The sequence below is a fragment of the Ictidomys tridecemlineatus genome, chromosome 3 (assembly GCF_052094955.1).
Source record: "Ictidomys tridecemlineatus isolate mIctTri1 chromosome 3, mIctTri1.hap1, whole genome shotgun sequence".
Classification (NCBI taxonomy): Eukaryota; Metazoa; Chordata; class Mammalia; order Rodentia; family Sciuridae; genus Ictidomys; species Ictidomys tridecemlineatus.
In genome coordinates, this window is record NC_135479.1 from 15,334,834 (window position 1) to 15,352,475 (window position 17,642).

At 34.2% G+C, this 17,642-nt stretch overlaps 1 protein-coding gene across 12 annotated transcripts in view; it reads right to left on the reverse strand.

Moving 5' to 3' along the window:
* The window catches only part of Tanc2 (tetratricopeptide repeat, ankyrin repeat and coiled-coil containing 2), a 417,090-nt gene that overhangs the window by 166,919 nt on the left and 232,529 nt on the right, over positions 1 to 17,642 (reverse strand). For all 12 annotated transcript variants that reach the window (XM_040268622.2, XM_040268621.2, XM_078041904.1 and 9 more), the window contains one exon: positions 3,954 to 4,217. In XM_040268622.2, coding sequence (XP_040124556.1) covers positions 3,954 to 4,217 — 264 coding nt within the window. The remainder of the gene's footprint in view (positions 1 to 3,953; positions 4,218 to 17,642) is intronic.

Below are 17,642 nucleotides of genomic sequence, written 5' to 3' on the forward strand. Positions count from 1 at the left end.
GAACTATATAATCACTTTGAAAAACAGTTTGGCAATTTTTAAAAAAAAGTTAAAAATAAATTTGCCATATCATACAACAATTCCACTCCTAGGTGTTTATCTAAGGGAAATGAAAATATGTCTATCCAGACTTAATGTAAATATTTGTAACAGCACTTATTCATAATTGCCCCAAATTGGAAATAACTTAAATGTCTCTCAATTGGTAAATGGATAGGCAAAATGTAGCAGACACATATGTTTGAAAGACTCTTGATATAAAGAGCAACAAACTACTGATATATTTTTTGTCACAGATTAACCTTAAAAGCAGCAAGTGAAAGAAACCAGACAGAAATCATAGTGTATGACTCCATTTAAATTAAAAAGTCTAGAAAATATAAATCTATAAAGTCAGAAAATAGATTATTAGCTACCTGGGACTGGAGGTGAGAATGGGATTAATATTAAATAGACATAATGGATCTTATTGGCATGATAAAAAATGTTCTAAAATTGATTTGTATGAGGATTACACAATTTGGTAAATTAACTAAACATTACTGAATTGTGTACTTGGTTGAATTTTATAATATTAAAATATGGCTCAATATGCTTATTAAAAAAATTTTTAAAACTCCATCTAAAAAAGAGACTGCTTTAGGATTTGAGCTAGGCTACCACTGAATTAAGGTGGCAATATGATCATTTCTGGTGGCAATAATAGTTTTTGGCTGGTTTGGATACTGATCTTTAGTTTATACTCTCAGTAAAATGGAACACCTTAAGTAAACTATCCAATTTTTACAATTAGGTTGTCTTTAAGCAACATTAAAAGTAGGTATTTCAGATAAAGGTTTTGTTTCCTATAACTTATTTTTATACCAAAGTCAAGAAAAAAAATCCTTCCAGAAAGACAAGAGGCAAAATACATTTTTATCTGTTTTTAGAGTTGCAGTAGGATTTATATACATAAAGTGTACTCAATTATTTTTTATATATGTACATACCACATGACCACCATTTGGATCAAGATATAAAAAGCTTCCTTAGTCAATAGTCCTACCAAAGGTAACTGCTACTTTTGATTCTATCATCATAGTAGTGACTGTTTTTCTTAATTTTTATATAAATGTAAATATTTCATATAGTTTATATTCTTTCAAATCTGAATTCTCATTTTCAATGTTATCTATTAACAGCAATACATTCTTTTTCACTGCTATACACAATTTATTCATCAACCCTACTATTGATAGATATTTGGGTGGATTTTAGATTTTTAGGTTATTTTGAATAAAGAAAATACATTCTTTTTTTGTTTTTATCCTCTCCAGATGCATTATTATTTTTATCTTAATTTGTTATAAATTACAGCAGAATGCATTATAATTACAAACATTCTTATAGTTGTCTTCTGTTGAACATATTTATTTTTCATGGGCATTCTATGTGAGTGGAATTGCTAGGTTTTAGGTAAAATATAATACAGTTATATCTTTAACAGATCCTGCCAAACAGCTTTTCAAAGTGGTAGTACCAATTTATTAACATACTCCCATTATTGATGCATCACAGTTTCAATTGCACCATATCCCTGTCAATATTATTTCTTTTAGTTTTGTGGGTCTGGTAGAGTGGCATCTTATTGTCAAGAACTGTGAAAGATCTCGTATATCATCCTACTTGTAAACTAAAAAACCTGGGGCACTAGAAGAAGACATGAGATTTTTGAGTCCGAGATGAAAGGTAGTTTATAACTCTTAGCAATTAGAGATAGCCAGAGGATCAACACTCATGCCAGTTCCCTGAACACCAACTTTCACAGGCCAACATGAAGATGGCTAGGTGATACCTGTACACGCAGATGGTTGTAACCGAAGAGAGGACTACAGATTATATAAAATCATAAAAAGTACAAACTAAACACAGTATCTATTTTTTAAAGATGCCTTCTTTCACCCAGCATAATTGAGATTTGTATGTGTTATTGCAGTACTAATAGTTCTTTTTCCTTTTATTGCTGAGTAGTATTCTATTGTACATACACACTGCAGTTTGTATATTCACTTACCTGTTGATGAACATTTGGGATGTTTGCAGTTTTAGGCTATTATAAACAAAGCTGATATGTTCATTTATGTATATATTTTTTAGATTATATGTTTTAATTTCTCTTATATAAATCCTGTTGATTTTCTGACCTCACATCTCTTACATATATTAAAACCAAATGTACCTATATCATTATAGATATGCACACACACACACACACACACACACACATATATTTTAAAGAATAAGAAATATTAACTCTTGTGGAGAGGTAGGAGGTAGAGAAGAGTGGCTATTCCCTCTTCTTTCATATTTTTGGAAGTATATAGTATATAAATCAGATAAAAATTATAATACATATAAACCTTTAATTCCTAAAATATGTAAGGCTAGCACTGGGCAAAGAGACTAAAGCTCATTTTTTTTTTGCTTTGTCTTCTTCTTTGACCTCTCTGTATTTAAAAAAATAACTAATAAATGTTACATTTTAAGATAAAAAACTCTCTCAAGCTATTTTCTCTACTCATATTAACATAGCCTTCAATCAGGTAATTCATTACTTGTAATTTTCCAAAACAGAAGAAGATTTTCACTATTATTCCTAACTTCAGGCTTTCCTTCTTCAATTTAGTCTATATAGATGGATATTTACAGTCATTTTTCTAATCTGCAAATTTGGTAATACAGCTACTCCTAAACCCTTTCAAGTATTCTCTATTATCAGTAAGATAAAAATGCCAGTTCTTATCATCAGAGTATATAAGGTATTTGGTATGACTTTCAATGTCATCTTCTTGTACTCCAGTTTCTAGTCGTGCAGAAATTTTAAAATGTGCCAAGTCCTTTAACTTCTTTGTAATTCCTTTCTCTTTCCTGTTTGTCTTCTGGGTAAACTCTTAATTGTTCTTTCCTATGATGTGTTCTATTCCTATTTCACTTCCCTGTGCACTGCTTCCTCCTCTGTATTTCTAGAGTGTTGAGAGCCACAGCCGAAGGGGCCCCAGCAAACTTCCAGCTGCCAGCAAAATTCCAGCTGCCAGCTGATGATTGGCTCACAGCGGCCCCAGCAACTTCTAGCTACCAACTGATTGGCTCCTCTGCGGTGATGCTCGCTGGGCTGTTTCCCTGCCCTTTCAGACCATGCAGCTGCTCATTGGGGACTTTTTTGGCTCTGCCCACACGACCCAGCCAATCGTCCTCAAGAGCAGGAGGAGTGGGGGAGGTTGAGAGGCTTGTGGGAAGCCGGTGGTGGCAGTTGGGCTCTGAGGGTTTTTCCTGAGGAGCTGTGTGGTTTGGCATACCTTAATACCTATTATCTGATTCAATCACTATTCCTGTGGATATGCAAAAACTTAACTGAGATGGGCACGTGGGGCATGCCTGTAATCACAACGCCTTCCAGCGCTTTGAGAGGCTGAGGCAGGATGATTGCAAGTTCAAAGCCAGCCCAGGCAATTTATCGAGGCCCTGAGCAATTGAGCAAGATCCTGTCTCAAAATAAAAAAATAAAACGGGCTGGGGATATGGATCAGTGGTTAAACACCCTGGGTTCAATTCCCAGTACCAAAACAAAACAAACAAAAACTAAAATCTCAAACTAAAATCTCAAACTAAAATTCTTTCATTCTGATGTAAGAAAAAGAATTTATTAGTTTGATGAATTACTTGATAAGCTGTTTCTGATATAATGTGTGTTTTTGCATATTACGGGAGCAGAACTAAGCAATCACTTGAGAAAGATGAATCTTCCCCAAGTTCAAAAAAATATACACATGTACCTATATTACCAAAGCATAAAGAATGGTTTAATGAAGATTAATAGAAAATTTAAATGTTTTTAGAAGAGAATTTATTTTCACTTCTATATGTACTCCAGTGAAATGGTTATTTAAAAACAAAAACAAAACAAAACATCTTACCTGCTACTGAATTTGGCCGTGGCATAAGATACAAAGGAATAGACTGCACTGACTGAGATAAAACTGTTTCCAAATTTCTCTCTGGGATCTTATTCAGACTATAGGTAGAAGCAGTCATGTTTTCATCTACTCGATATAGACAGGAGTCCATGCTGGATTTTTGAGTCTGCCAAGGTTTTAGGTTTCCTCCAGATCCTAATTCTTTACTGCTTTCTCCCACATATTTTGTGCGTTCCATGTTTTCAGAATAGCTTGTCAAAGTAGCTGGAAAAGAGTGAAATGAATTACAAAAACAGAAAGTAGAGATCAATCTGTTAATGATTATTACAATTTATGATTAGATAATGAGAATATTAGTAACATTATTTTTAAGTTACTGATGATCATTACATTTCGATCATGAAGTTTAAATAATTAAAACCACAATACAACCATCTCTTACATATAGTTAACTCTATTTAAACAAACAAAGTAAATTCATACAACAGTGCTAAAGAACCTAGAACTATGACCTATCAGTGTTAAATTTTTTAGAATTTCATGAAAAGGGAATTTATATATAAATTTCAGAGATTTCTGGAGAGTTACAGAGGCCCTCAAAAGATTTCTATATTCTTGTTATTCCATTCATTCCCCCACTTAGGTTTACTTCCTGGCCCTTTAAGTATAACAAAGAATTAGAATAAAATAAACACTATTTAAGTAGAATATATTAAAGCAGAAAAAATATTCCCTAATAAGGAAGCAATACTGGCCATTCTTGTATAGCTCCTTCCTGCTTCTTTAATCCTTAATATATCATTTCTGAATAGCTATTAAAGAACAATGACTTTAATTAATAAATAACTGAAAGGTCTTCTAGAACTTTATCTAATCTTAGCAATAATTATACATGAATAGTAACATTTTCATTAACTTTGGAAATGAAAGAATTAAAAACATTAAAATCTAGATTACAAAAAATAGAAATAATTATAAAAGAATAAAAGATGGTATCCCAGGAGTTTTAATAGTTAGTTCATTTTCTCTTTTTACATTACACATGTACCTGTTGCCAAAGAAAAGATCTAAACTCATAAGGTAGTTTCCATAATCCTTTTCAGTGAAGTTTTTCTTGTTGTTAATTTAAGTGGAGTTCTGGGCTTTGCAGTCACAAAGGAAGAATAAGAATTACAAAGGAAAATCTAAGTTCCTTTTTAAGAAAGTTAAGTCTACCTTTGTTGACACAAAACATAAAAGGATGGAAGAAGAGACGGATGTAAACTAAAAAAAAATTTAAAAGATGACATGAGAGAATAGGACACATGTTTCCTGAAAAAGGAAATTAGAAATATCACAGAATACCTTTGGAAACCTATGAATTTTAGAAGCTAAGTTCCTATATTTATTATCTTCTCTCTTTCACTTAGTGATTAGTTGTATAAACCTTAAAAATAGACAAACTGTGCTCATTGGGGGAGACAGCTAACAAAATTAAAGTGGGGAAAATTATATTCCTACATTTTGGCTTGACTTAGAGTACAAGAAACCAAGGATACAGTAGGTGGTGGCAAATTCAAGAATGAAAGGAAAACAGTTTCTGAAACGCAAAAAATCTTTCAAAAAATTCTTTCAAAAGGAAAAACAGGGAGAACAAATGTGAACAAATTAGGGACTAAAAAGTAACTCAGAGGCCTAACACCCAAAGTTTTGAATAAATAGGAAAGAAATAACACCCAGAAAAAGCTCAGATGTGTATTAAACAAAGTTCCTTTTTCTCCTACTACATCATAAGCATTAATAATATTAGTAATTATAATAAATTCATATTCAGTCAGTACTTTATAACTTTCATTTTCTTATTTTATTTTTGTGGTACTAATGGATGCTTGGCTAGATTAGGCATCTTGCTGTTAAATAACTAGTAAGTGGCCAGGTAACAATTTATTTGTGGTCTTAATAATTTACTACCTTATATTGTTATTTAACTATTTTGTAGATATACTTTATCCCCTGCACTAGATGGTATGATTTTTTGGAGAGTAGAAACTAGACTTTCAGGGTTTTTTTCCTTCAAATTTAAATGATTAAAAAAAAACAACAAAACGACCTTTTAGCACCAGCTCTATAATACCTACACAATAAAAAGAATAAAACAAGTGAGAGCATGCAAACTAAAGCTTTACTGCCATCTACAAAAATCATAGAGATATAGTGGACACTTGGACAATCTGGAATTTTTGGAGATTACTACAAACATTAACAAAATATATGAGCATTTAAATAAACGGACTCATTCTTCAATGCATTTCTTCTAGCATTTACACTGAAAATATTTCTACCAAGGATATAAATGTTATGTTACCTGGCAATTATTTAAGTAAAAAAACTTTCCACTTTAATAAAAGGGATAAAATGAGAGAGAGAGAGAGAGGGGGGGGGGGAGAGGGAGGGGGAGGGAGGGAGGGAGGAGGGGAAGGAGGAAGGGGAGAGAGAGGAGGAGAAGGGGGGTTAGGGAGGGAGGGAGGGAGGAAGGAAAAGAATACAATAAGAAGACATATTTAGAGACAAAATTTATGACCTGAAGGATGGATTCAGTACTGGCAAAATGTTTAATGTCTTCTAGGAGTATAGTATGACACTCTTTCAGTATTTTAAGATGTGATAAAGACTTTTATTTGTGTTAGGGAAACATCATTTTCAATAATGCTCAAGGACTTCAACAAATGTAGCCAGGTGTGGTGGTGTACACCTTTAATTCCAGCTACTTGGGAGGCTAAGTAAGGAGGATCATGAGTTCAAGACCAGCCTCAGTAACTTAGAGTGTGTAAAATAAAAAATAAACAGGGTTGGGGATGTAGCTCTGTGGTAAAGCACCTCTGGGTTCAATCTCTAGGATGGCAAGAATAATACTTCTTGTAATAATACTTATCCAACTCTTAATCATTCCAAATGAGAATTTCACATTCACCTATATTTGGTCAGCAGTTTTGACAATTTGGAACAGTTTATAAAGTGAGTAAGAGAAAAACATATAAAAGGGCATACTGGCAAGAGATAGCAAAATTATTTAAAAGAAATAAGTTCAATAAAGCTGGAACTTACAGTAGACTTTGGGAGTGAGGCCAGTAGTATGCTGCTAAAAGTTTAATAACTGGTTTTCTGAAGTCCAAAATCAGTAACAAAAACCTCTTATTTGTAGTGTTTGCTGAGCCCCGTGGTATATAAAGCCTATTTGGTGACTGATTTCAAACTATCTATGATTCAAAAACTGGTTCAATAAATTATAGGAACTTTAACAATTGGACCTCTCTACTACTAGCTGGCCAGAACACACCACTGGGGAAGAGCAATGGCGAGAAAACAGACCAGACAGACTAACTTGTAAACCATATTAAAGGGACTAGATTTTATCCTATTTATCCTAAGGACAACTTGTGAACATGATTAAAGGGTTTTGAGGGACATGATTAAAGTTTCATTTAAAAAAAATTAATTTGATTCCAATCAGTAGAAAAAATTAGAAAAAGGTGTTTTTTTTTTTTTTGGACTTTTTATGTCACAGACCACCTATGGCAATCTCGGTGATTATCTAAGATGAATTTTTCTAGAATAAAATTATGAAAAGCATGAAATAAAGTACAAAAGACTACAGGGGAAACCAATGATGTGAAATACAGTAACCAAGATAAGAAAATAAACTTGTGCTAGAGCAATTTGTGAGCTTCCTTATTAACTTTAAGCTATAATATCTAATTAGTATAATTAGTACTATAATTCAAGATGGTGATAAATAAAAGTGTTTTGTTATATCCACAACAATTAGCATGAAAATATTTGAAATTTTTATTGGTGACAAAGTCACAGGTTCTGTTAATACTTCTTTGGTTTGCTACCTATATTCAAAATAGAGAGTTGTCATTTCAGTAAGAAGCTAAAAGAAAAAAAAAGTATGTATATATGTCTGTGTGTGTGAATAATTTTTTTTTTACTATTCAAATTCAAGCACTTCCTGTGTCAGAGTATTATCTGGTTGAAGCAGAGAGTCAAGTTAGCTTTTATGGTAACCAAATAAGAAACATGAGCCTCTACCAGGAAAGGGAAAAGGAATGAATGGCTTTGGGAGATATCTAAGATGCAGCATCAAATGGACTTGATAATTGGATTAGATGGGAAGAATGAGGTAGAAAACAGTCAATAATTCTATTTTCTGGTTGGGGCAACTGGCTGGTTGATGGTACCATACAGTTAAGGAATAAAGAATAGAACCGGGATTCTAGGAAAGATAATTTTTAGTTCAAGAAGTACACAGTATTTAAAATGTCTATGGGAATTCAAAGAAAGATGTGCAGCAGGAAGCTAGATTATTAAATTGTATCTCAGGAGAATAGAATTAGTCAGATTATGAAGTTGTTAGCATAGCCTTAAGAGCTGACCACAGTATCTTAAAAAGTCTGTTGCTGTGCATGGTGGCACATACTTGTAATCCTAGCAATTCAGGAAGCTGAGGCAAGAGGATTGCAAGTTGGAAGCCAGCCTCAGAAACTTAGTGAGACCATGACTCAAAAATGGTTGTAGAGTGAGAAGAGAGGATGTCCTATAAATGAAACCCAACTTCTGCAAAGGAGTCTGAGAAGGAACAGTCAGAGAGAAGGCAAACCACCAGGAGTGTGTGGGAAAGTAAGGGGAGAGACTATTTACAAACAAAAAATGAGAGACAAGATCTCATGTGTCAAGAAAGATCAAAAATAATAAGTATTAAGAATTGTTATAGTCTTTATCCACAGGCAGATGATCTGGTCAAAAATACTCTCGGGCTGGGGTTGTGGCTCAGCGGTAGAGCACTCTCCTGGCATGTGCGAGACCCTGGGTTCGATCCTCAGCACCACATAAAAATAAATAAGTGAAATAAAGGTATTGTGTCCAACTACAACTAAAAAGTAAATATTTTTAAAAAATTCTGAATAGAGTAGTAGAGGCAAAAATCGTAATGCCAGGGATTGCAAAGTGAGAGGGGGATGAATCTGAGAAAAGGTGTGGACAATCTTTCAATAAGTTTGTGAAGGGGAAGGTGGATGACAGAAAGGTAGAAGAGACCTGACCATGTTTATGTCTCCATTAAGTGGAATTGAACACAGAAATAGAGAATAAAGGAGGCTTTTAAAATTTAGTGGAATGTTTTTGAGGTTCATCAAAATTGTATCACCTCATTCCTGTTTATTTCTGAGAAATATACCATATTGTGTGTGTGTGTGTGTGTGTGTGTGTGTAAATATCACAATTTGTATATTTATTCATCCATGGATGGATAATTGAGTTGTTTCCACCTTTTGGCTATTGTAAATACTGCAGTTGTGAACATTCATGTACAAATATTCACTTGAGTGCTGTTTTCAATTGGGGGGGTGTCATAAACCTGCTATGCTATATGGTATGTATGTGGTTTTTTAATATCCAAATGACTTATCATTTTATTAACATATAAATTAAAAGAATTAATAATTCTTTTAATTTATATATGACAGCAGAATGCATTACAATTCTCATTATATATTTAGAGTACAATTTTTCATATCTCTGGTTGTATACATGGGATATTTCTACCAATTCGTATCTTCATACCTATACTTTGGATAATAATGATCATCACACATTCCACCATCATTAATTACTCCATGCCCCCTTCTCCCTTCCCCTCTAATCCCTCTATATCTAGAGTTCATCTATTCTTTCCATGCTCCCGCTCCCTATCCCACTATGAATCAGCCTCCTTATATCAGAGAAAACATTCGGCATTTGGTTTTTTGGGGTTGGCTAACTTCACTTAGCATTATCTTCTCTTCATTAACTCCATCCATTTACCTTCAAATGCTATGATTTTATTCTCTTTTATTGCTGAGTAATATTCCATTGTGTATATATACCACATTTTTAATCCATTCATCTGTTAAAGGGCATCTAGGCTGGTTCTACAGTTTAGCTGTTGTGAATTGTGCTGCTATAAACATTGATGTAGCTGTGTCCCTGTAGTATGTTGTTTTTAAGTCCTTTGGGTATAGACCAAGGAGAGGGATAGCTGGGTCAAATAGTGGTTCCCTTCCCTTTTTCCAAGAAATCTTCATACTGCTTTCCATATTGGCTGCACCAATTTTCAGTCCCACCAGCAGTGTATGAGTGTACCTTCCCCCCCTTTATCCTTGCCAACACTTACTATCGTTTGTATGCGTAAGAGCTGCCATTCTGACTGGAGTGAGATGAAATCTTAGAGTGGTTTTGATTTGCATTTCTCTAATTGCTAGTGATGATGAACCTTTTTTCATGTATTTGTTGATTGATTATACATCATCTTCTGAGAAGTGTCTGTTCAGGTCCTTGGCCCATTTATTGATTGGGTTATTTGATTTTTTAGTGTTTAGCTTTTTGAGTTCTTTATATACCCTAGTGATTAGTGCTCTATCTGATGTGTGAGGGGTAAGATTTGCTCCCAAGATGCGGGCTCTCTATTCACCTCTCAGATTGTTTCTTTTGCTGAGAAGAAGCTTTTTAGTTTGAGTCCATCCCATTTATTAATTCTTGATTTTAATTCTTGTGCCACAGGAGTCTTATTAAGGAAGTTGGGGGCCTAATCCCACATGATGGAGATTAGGGCCTGTTTTTTATTCTATTAGACGCAGGGTCTCTGGTTGTATTCCTAAGTCCTTGATCCATTTTGAATTGAGTTTTGTGCATGCTGAGAGATAGGGGTTTAATTTCATTTTGTTGCATATGGATTTCCAGTTTTCCCAGCACCATTTGTTGAACAGATTACCTTTTCTCCAATGCACGTTCTTGGCACCTTTGTCTAATATAAGATAATTGCAGTTTTGTGGGTTAGTCTCTGTGTCCTCTATTCTGTACCATTGGTCTCCAGTCTGTTTTGGTGCCAATACCATGCTGTTTTTTTTTTTTTTTTTAATATTGCTCTGTAGTATAGTTTAAGGTCTGGTATAGTGATACCACCTGCTTCACTCTTCCTGCTAAGGATTGCTTTAGCTATTCTGGGTCTCTTATTTTTCCAGATGAATTTCATGATTGCTTTTTCTAATTCTATGAGGAATATCATTGGAATTTTGATCAGAATTTCTTTAAATCCATATAGTACTTTTGGAAGTATGGTCATTTTGATAATATTAATTCTGCCTATCCAAGAGCAAGGTAGATCTTTCCATCTTCTAAGGTCTTCTTTGGTTTCTTTCTTTAGTTTTCTATAATTTTCATTATATAGATCTTTCACCTCTTTCGTTAAGTTGATTCCCAAGTATTTTATTTTATTTTATTTTTTTTTGAGGCTATTGAGAATGAAATTTTCCTCATTTCCCTTTCTGGGGATTTGTCACTGATATAAAGAAATGCTGTTGATTTTATATCCTGATACTTTGCTATGTATGTGTTTTATTTATTAAGGTATAATTAATATGCCACAAAATTTACCAAGTGAAAAATAAAGCTTTGACAAATGTACCCAATTATATTACCACCAACTTTCCATCATCCCCAAAAGTGACCCTTTGTAGTCACTCCTCACCACCAATGCCAGATATTAATAGCTAATAATTTACTATTGCTATAGATTTGCTTTTTTGAGAATTTCATGCAATCATATAATAAATAGTTTTTTGTTTCTAGGTTCTTTCACTTAGCAAAATGTTTTTGACATTATCCTTGAACTACATATCAGTAGTTTATTCTTTTTATTTGTTCTACATTGATAGTAGACTGCATTTTGTCATATTATACATACATGGAGTACAACTTAATTCTAATTAGGATCCCATTCTTGCAGTTATACATGATGTGGAGTTTCACTGGTTGTGTATTCATATATGAAGATAGGAAAGTTATGTCCTATTCATTCTAATGTCTTTCCCATTCCCCCTCCCTTCTCTTCATTTTCCTTTGTCTAATCGAATGATCTTCTATACTTCCTTCCCCGCATCCCTATTGTGTATTAGTATCTACATATCAGAGAGAATATTCAGCCTTTGTTTTGGGGGGGGATTGGTTTATTTCACTTAGCATGATAGATTCCAGTTTCATTCATTTTTAAAAATGAATATATCACAATCTGCTTATCCATTCGCTAGGTGATGGCTCTTCAGGCTCTTTCAAGTTTTCAGATGCTATCATCTGAACATTTGTGTCCCCCTAAAATACATATATTGAAATCCTAACCCCAAGGTGATGTTACTAAGTGGGGCCTTTGGGAGATAATTTGATTGTGACTGGGATTAGTGCCTTTATAAAAACACTCTGAAAAAGCTTCCTTGCCACCTCCATCATGTGAGGACACAGCAGGTAGTACTATCATGAGAGAGGACGTTAGTGTTCACCAGATATGGAATATGCCTTGATTGAGGACTTCACAGCCTAAAGAACTGCGAGAAATTTTTGTTTATAAGTTACCCAGTTTTTGTTAGAGAACAAATGGACTAAGACAACAGGTATTATGAACAAAACTGCTTTGAATATACGAAGTACTGATCTTTGCATGGACATATAATTTCTCTTTTGTAGATACCTAGGAACAGCTTGGCCAGGTCAAATGGTAGGTTTTTATTTAACTTCATTTAGCTGCCAAATAGTTTTTCAAAGTGGCTATTACCCTTTTATAATACATATCAGCAGTGCATGAAAATTCTAGTTGCTCCCACATCTTTGCTAAATCTTGGTATTGTGACTTAGACATTTTCTTAGGTATATAGTGATATCCAACTATTGCTTAATTTGCATTTTCCAAATGACTATGGATACTGAGCATCTGTCTCTTCATGTGCTTATATGCCATTTACCTGTGTTCATTTGTGAAATATCTGTTCAAATCTTTTCTAGTTTATTAAAAATCAAAATATACACCCTTTTATTAAGTTGTAAGGGTTCTTCAGGTATTCTGACTCAAATTCCTTTCTGAGGTGAATGTTTTTTAATAAAATATTTTCTCTTCATTTATGATTTCTTTTTTAAATGAGCATTATTTTTCCTTTTCTTTTCTGTTTTTTTTTTTTTGTATGTGTGTGTGGCTTCAAACATGCTAGGCAATGGCTCTATCACTGAGTTATATCCCCAGCACTACTTTTACTTTTTTTGTGGTGGTAGGGCAGGTACTGGGATTGAACTCAGGGACACTCAACCACTAAGCCACATCCCTAGCCTTATTTTGTATTTTATTTAGAGACAGGGTCTCACTAAGTTGCTTAGTGCCTCCCTTCTGCTGAGGCTGGCTTTGAACTCGCCTTCCTCCTGTTTCAGCCTCCTGAGACACTGGGATTACAGGTGTGTGTTACCATGCTTCCAACTACTTTTTGCCCAACCAAAGGTCATTTAGGCTTATGTTAGACACATGGTTTATGAAGTTTGATAGTTTTTGCTTTTAAGTTTAGGTCTATGATCCATGTGAAATTAGTTTTTGTATATGAGAGGAGGCAAAGGTAAGACTTTTCTATTGCATGTGGATATAAAAATATTTTGTAATATTTGTTAAAAAGAATTTACTTTTGTCTTTGAAATTTCTTGATGACTTTCAATAATGAGTTGACTGTAAGTGGGTGGGTCTGTTTTTAGACTGTATTCTATTCCTTTTTCTATCTTGACACTAATAATAATCAATAACCAGTAACTACGGTACTATGGTTTTATATTCGCCCTTCAAATCAGGTGGTATAAAGCCTCCAACTTTGTTCTTTTTCAAAATTTGTTTTGGCTACTCTAATTCCTTATAAAGAACAATATTAGGTTGTCAATTACTACTAAAAAGCACACTGGGATTGTACTGATATACAGATGAGGAATTTGAAAATAATTTCTTGGGGAGCCAGATACTACGTATTTGGGGCTTCATGGGTTTAGAGGTAACATCCAGACTATTACACAGGTGGTATTCACATAATAATTTAAAATACAATCATTTAAAAATGAAAAAAAAAATTCTTGGCTTCCAGGTGACAAAGAAACTGGTGGCTGGACAATCTTGGCTTGCCTGCTATAGTTTATACTTATCTCTGGAATAGATTAATTTGGAAAGGAATTGACAGTTTAACAATATAGAGTAATATGGTCCTTGAACATGGCATACTTTTCCATATACCTTTATTAATTTTTCTCAGTTTCTTTTGCAGTTTCTATAGGCCATATATTTTTGTTGTTGTTAAACTCATCTCTAATTATTTCATGTTTTAGTGCTATTATAAATAGTACTTTTATTTAAATTTCTATTTTTTTGTTGTTAGTACCTGGAAATACAATTGAACTTTTTTGCATATTGATCCTGAGACTAAATGAACCCAATCAATTAATGTTTTTTGAAATGGAGGTTTCATTACCTAGGTATGATTGATTAAATAACTCATCATTGGTGATTAATTCAACCTTTAGCCTCTCCTTCCTGGCAGTCTGGGGATAGGGCTGAAAGTTCAACCCTAGAATCATTTTTTTGTTCTTCTAATGACCAGTCCCCATGCTGAAGCTTCTTAGGGATCCACTAAGATGCTCCTATCAGTCTGAAATTTTCAAGGGATTTAGAAACTATGTGTCAGGAACCAGGGACAAAGAACAAATATGTATTTGTTTTCATACTTTCCTACAAATGGCAATTATGTTAAGTTGGCAAAAGAAAAAGTAGAAAAATTAGCCTACAGAGGATCTCCATAGGATTAACAGCATATCCTTGTACTTACTAATTGATTTTCTATATCTACAATCAAATATAGAGAAATAAAAGCTGAAATTTCTATGTCTGCAGATTTCCTTCATTTTGAAGCTCTGTTAATAGGTATATACACATTTAGGTTTGTTATTTATTCTTGATGAAATGATCCACTTATCATTATGAAATGATCTTCCATTATAGGTCATACTTTGTTCTGAAAATAGGTAGAGGAGAAAGATGATGACCATGCATTATGGGTTTCAGGACTAGATGGAGCAGTGGGGACTCAATGTTTGTTATTAACCCTTTCTAATTTTTTGAGAGACTGTAACTGATTACCTTCTTTTTTTGAACTTGGGCATCCAACCACTGAGCCACATCTCTAGCCCTATTTTGTATTTTCTTTAGAGACAGGGTCTCACTGAGTTACTTAGGACCTCGATTTTGCTGAGGCTGGCTTTGAACTTGCAATCGTCCTGTCTCAGCCTCCCAAGCTGCTGGGATTTCAGGCATGCGCCACTGATCCTGGCTGACTATTTTCTTGAATGATTGGATTTATATCTCTCTTCTTAGGACAGAATCAAGAATCACGGGGCTAGAGATGTGGCTCAAGTGGTAGTGTGCTCACCTAGCATGTGTGAGGCATTGGGTTCGATTCTTAGCACCACATAAAAATAAAATAAATATATTGTGTCCACCTAAAACTAAAAACTAAAAACTATATATATTTAAAACGAATCACCAAAGCAGCTATTCTCATATAAGAACTGACATCAAATATGATACTATTAGGTCTCTGCAGGCAAAGGGTTAGGTTTGGTACTTGCTATTGTCTGAATATTTGTGTCCCTTAAAAATTTATGTCCTGAAACTTAATCCCACTGTAACAGTATTAAGAGATAGGGTCTTTGGGAGACAATAAGATCATGAGCACTCTGCCCTCATAAATGGAATTAGATTGGAATGTTCTCCCAAAGTTTCATAAGTTAAAGGCATGATATTCTGCTTGGTTCTATTGGAAGGCAGTAGACCCTTAGGAGGTGGGCGTAGTGGGAGTCTTGGGTCATTGCGGGTGTGCCCTTGAAGGGGACTGTGGGATGCTGGTCTCTATATTTCCTGGCTGTTATACCTGAGCAGTATACTCTGACAGGTTTCTTACCCTAGGCCCAGAAGCAATGTGACCAAGTGACTATGGACTTAAAACTCCAAAACTCTAATCCAAGATAAACCTTTCCTCTTTTTAAGCTGATTATCTCAGGTATTTTGTTATACTAAGAATACTGATTAACCACAGTGCCCTTATAAAACAGAAAAAGGGAGCTTGCTCACCTCTACTGCCTTGTAAGAACACATAGATGGTACCATCCAATGAGAAATGAGCAATGACCAGATACCAAACCTGCTAATACCTTGTTGAAAGTATTAATTATGCACAGTGAATTTCTGTTACTTATAAATTACCCAATAAAGTATTTTGTTATAGAAGCCTGAGCAGACTAAGACAGTGTTCTAAATATATTTACCTGGTTGCTATCTAGACAAAATGACCTTAACAATGGTTTGAACTATGTCTGATTTGGGTATGTGTCATTAAAACTCCTGCTCTAATCTGATGGGTTGGTTACAGTAGCTACTCCTAGTCCTTTGTGTTACCATGGACAAAAGTCAATAAATGCCGCTTTGCTCCGTGTCCTTTACTTCATGTTCATGCTGTATAGTCTCTTTTCCTGTATTTCCCTGTTGCCACTGAGATGTGAGATATAATAGGCCTACCGGTTTGTGCAAGAGGTAAAGTAGGGGAGATAATGCCTGCTATGGCTATGTGACCAATATGAGAAGAAAGCCAGCAGTTAAATCCCCTTCTGACTCCCCTCTTCCATAGTTCAGGACATAAGTCTCTTTGAAGACCTCTAGCAGGACCAAATAATTACCACTGACAGCTATGTAATGTCTTCCCTGATATTTGTTCTGCCTCACTCTTCCTTTCCTGTTATGTATTCCCTTAATAAAGTGTTAGCACATAAACTTTTGCCTTAAGTTTCCTCTTCTAAGGAATATGTGCTAAGAAGGCCTGTTGGGTGAAACACGGGGGCTAGATAATTTTAAAGCTAATTCAGACATTCAAGCTATATTATCATTTCAGTATGTGGCTAAAATTATTCAGTATAATTAAAAATTCATTTCGTATCTTGGGTTCCTAAATATTTTTGCCACCAAATACAAAGCTGTACCTTCCCCAATGATATTTTTATGAATTCCATTGCATATTTTATAAATTCTAATCCAGAGATGGCATAGAGGTATATATTTTGTTATGTATGTAGGTGCGTGTGTTTCTTTTAAACAGATGTGTGCTTATCCTAATTTCTGGAATTTTTCTCATTAGAATATATTTAAATACTGTTATTTCAGTGAAATCTGACTGAAATATACTTTTGCATGGTAAAAAGATATGGTAATTCATCTATCTGGCTTTGTAATTCTTAGCTAGAAGCTTGGAGTTCTCACAGATGCTAGGGTCAAAATACTGAAAGTCAGAGAATGGAAACTCTTTCCCAGAGGACTTGTCTGCATGTAAAATGTGTGTTATTCAATTTCTTGTCTTTTGTGGGTTTTTTTTTTGTTGTATTCAAGCAGAAGTTTTTATCATTAGGTTCCAAGCTGGAGTTGGCTAAGATTTACTTGTCTCTGTGTGGTCTTCTCCTAATATGTTTCCCAGGAACATGCCCCCTTTCTCCAGATACACCATGAGCATATCCAGTGGTTCCAAACACTGGAACATTACACTTTTAAAGATCTGAGAAGGTAATAATGAGGTTCACTATTTTTGCTATTTCAAATAGTTTATAAATAATTATGCATTTACTAGTGATGAACTAAAACATCAGCTTTTGTAGATTTCGCTGAAGTTATTTATATCAAGGGTGACAACACAAGCTATCTCATGTTGAACACAGGCTTTGATAGAGATATATATATGCTTGACAGATTAAATATAAAACCATTTTAACTAAATAGGGAAACAATGA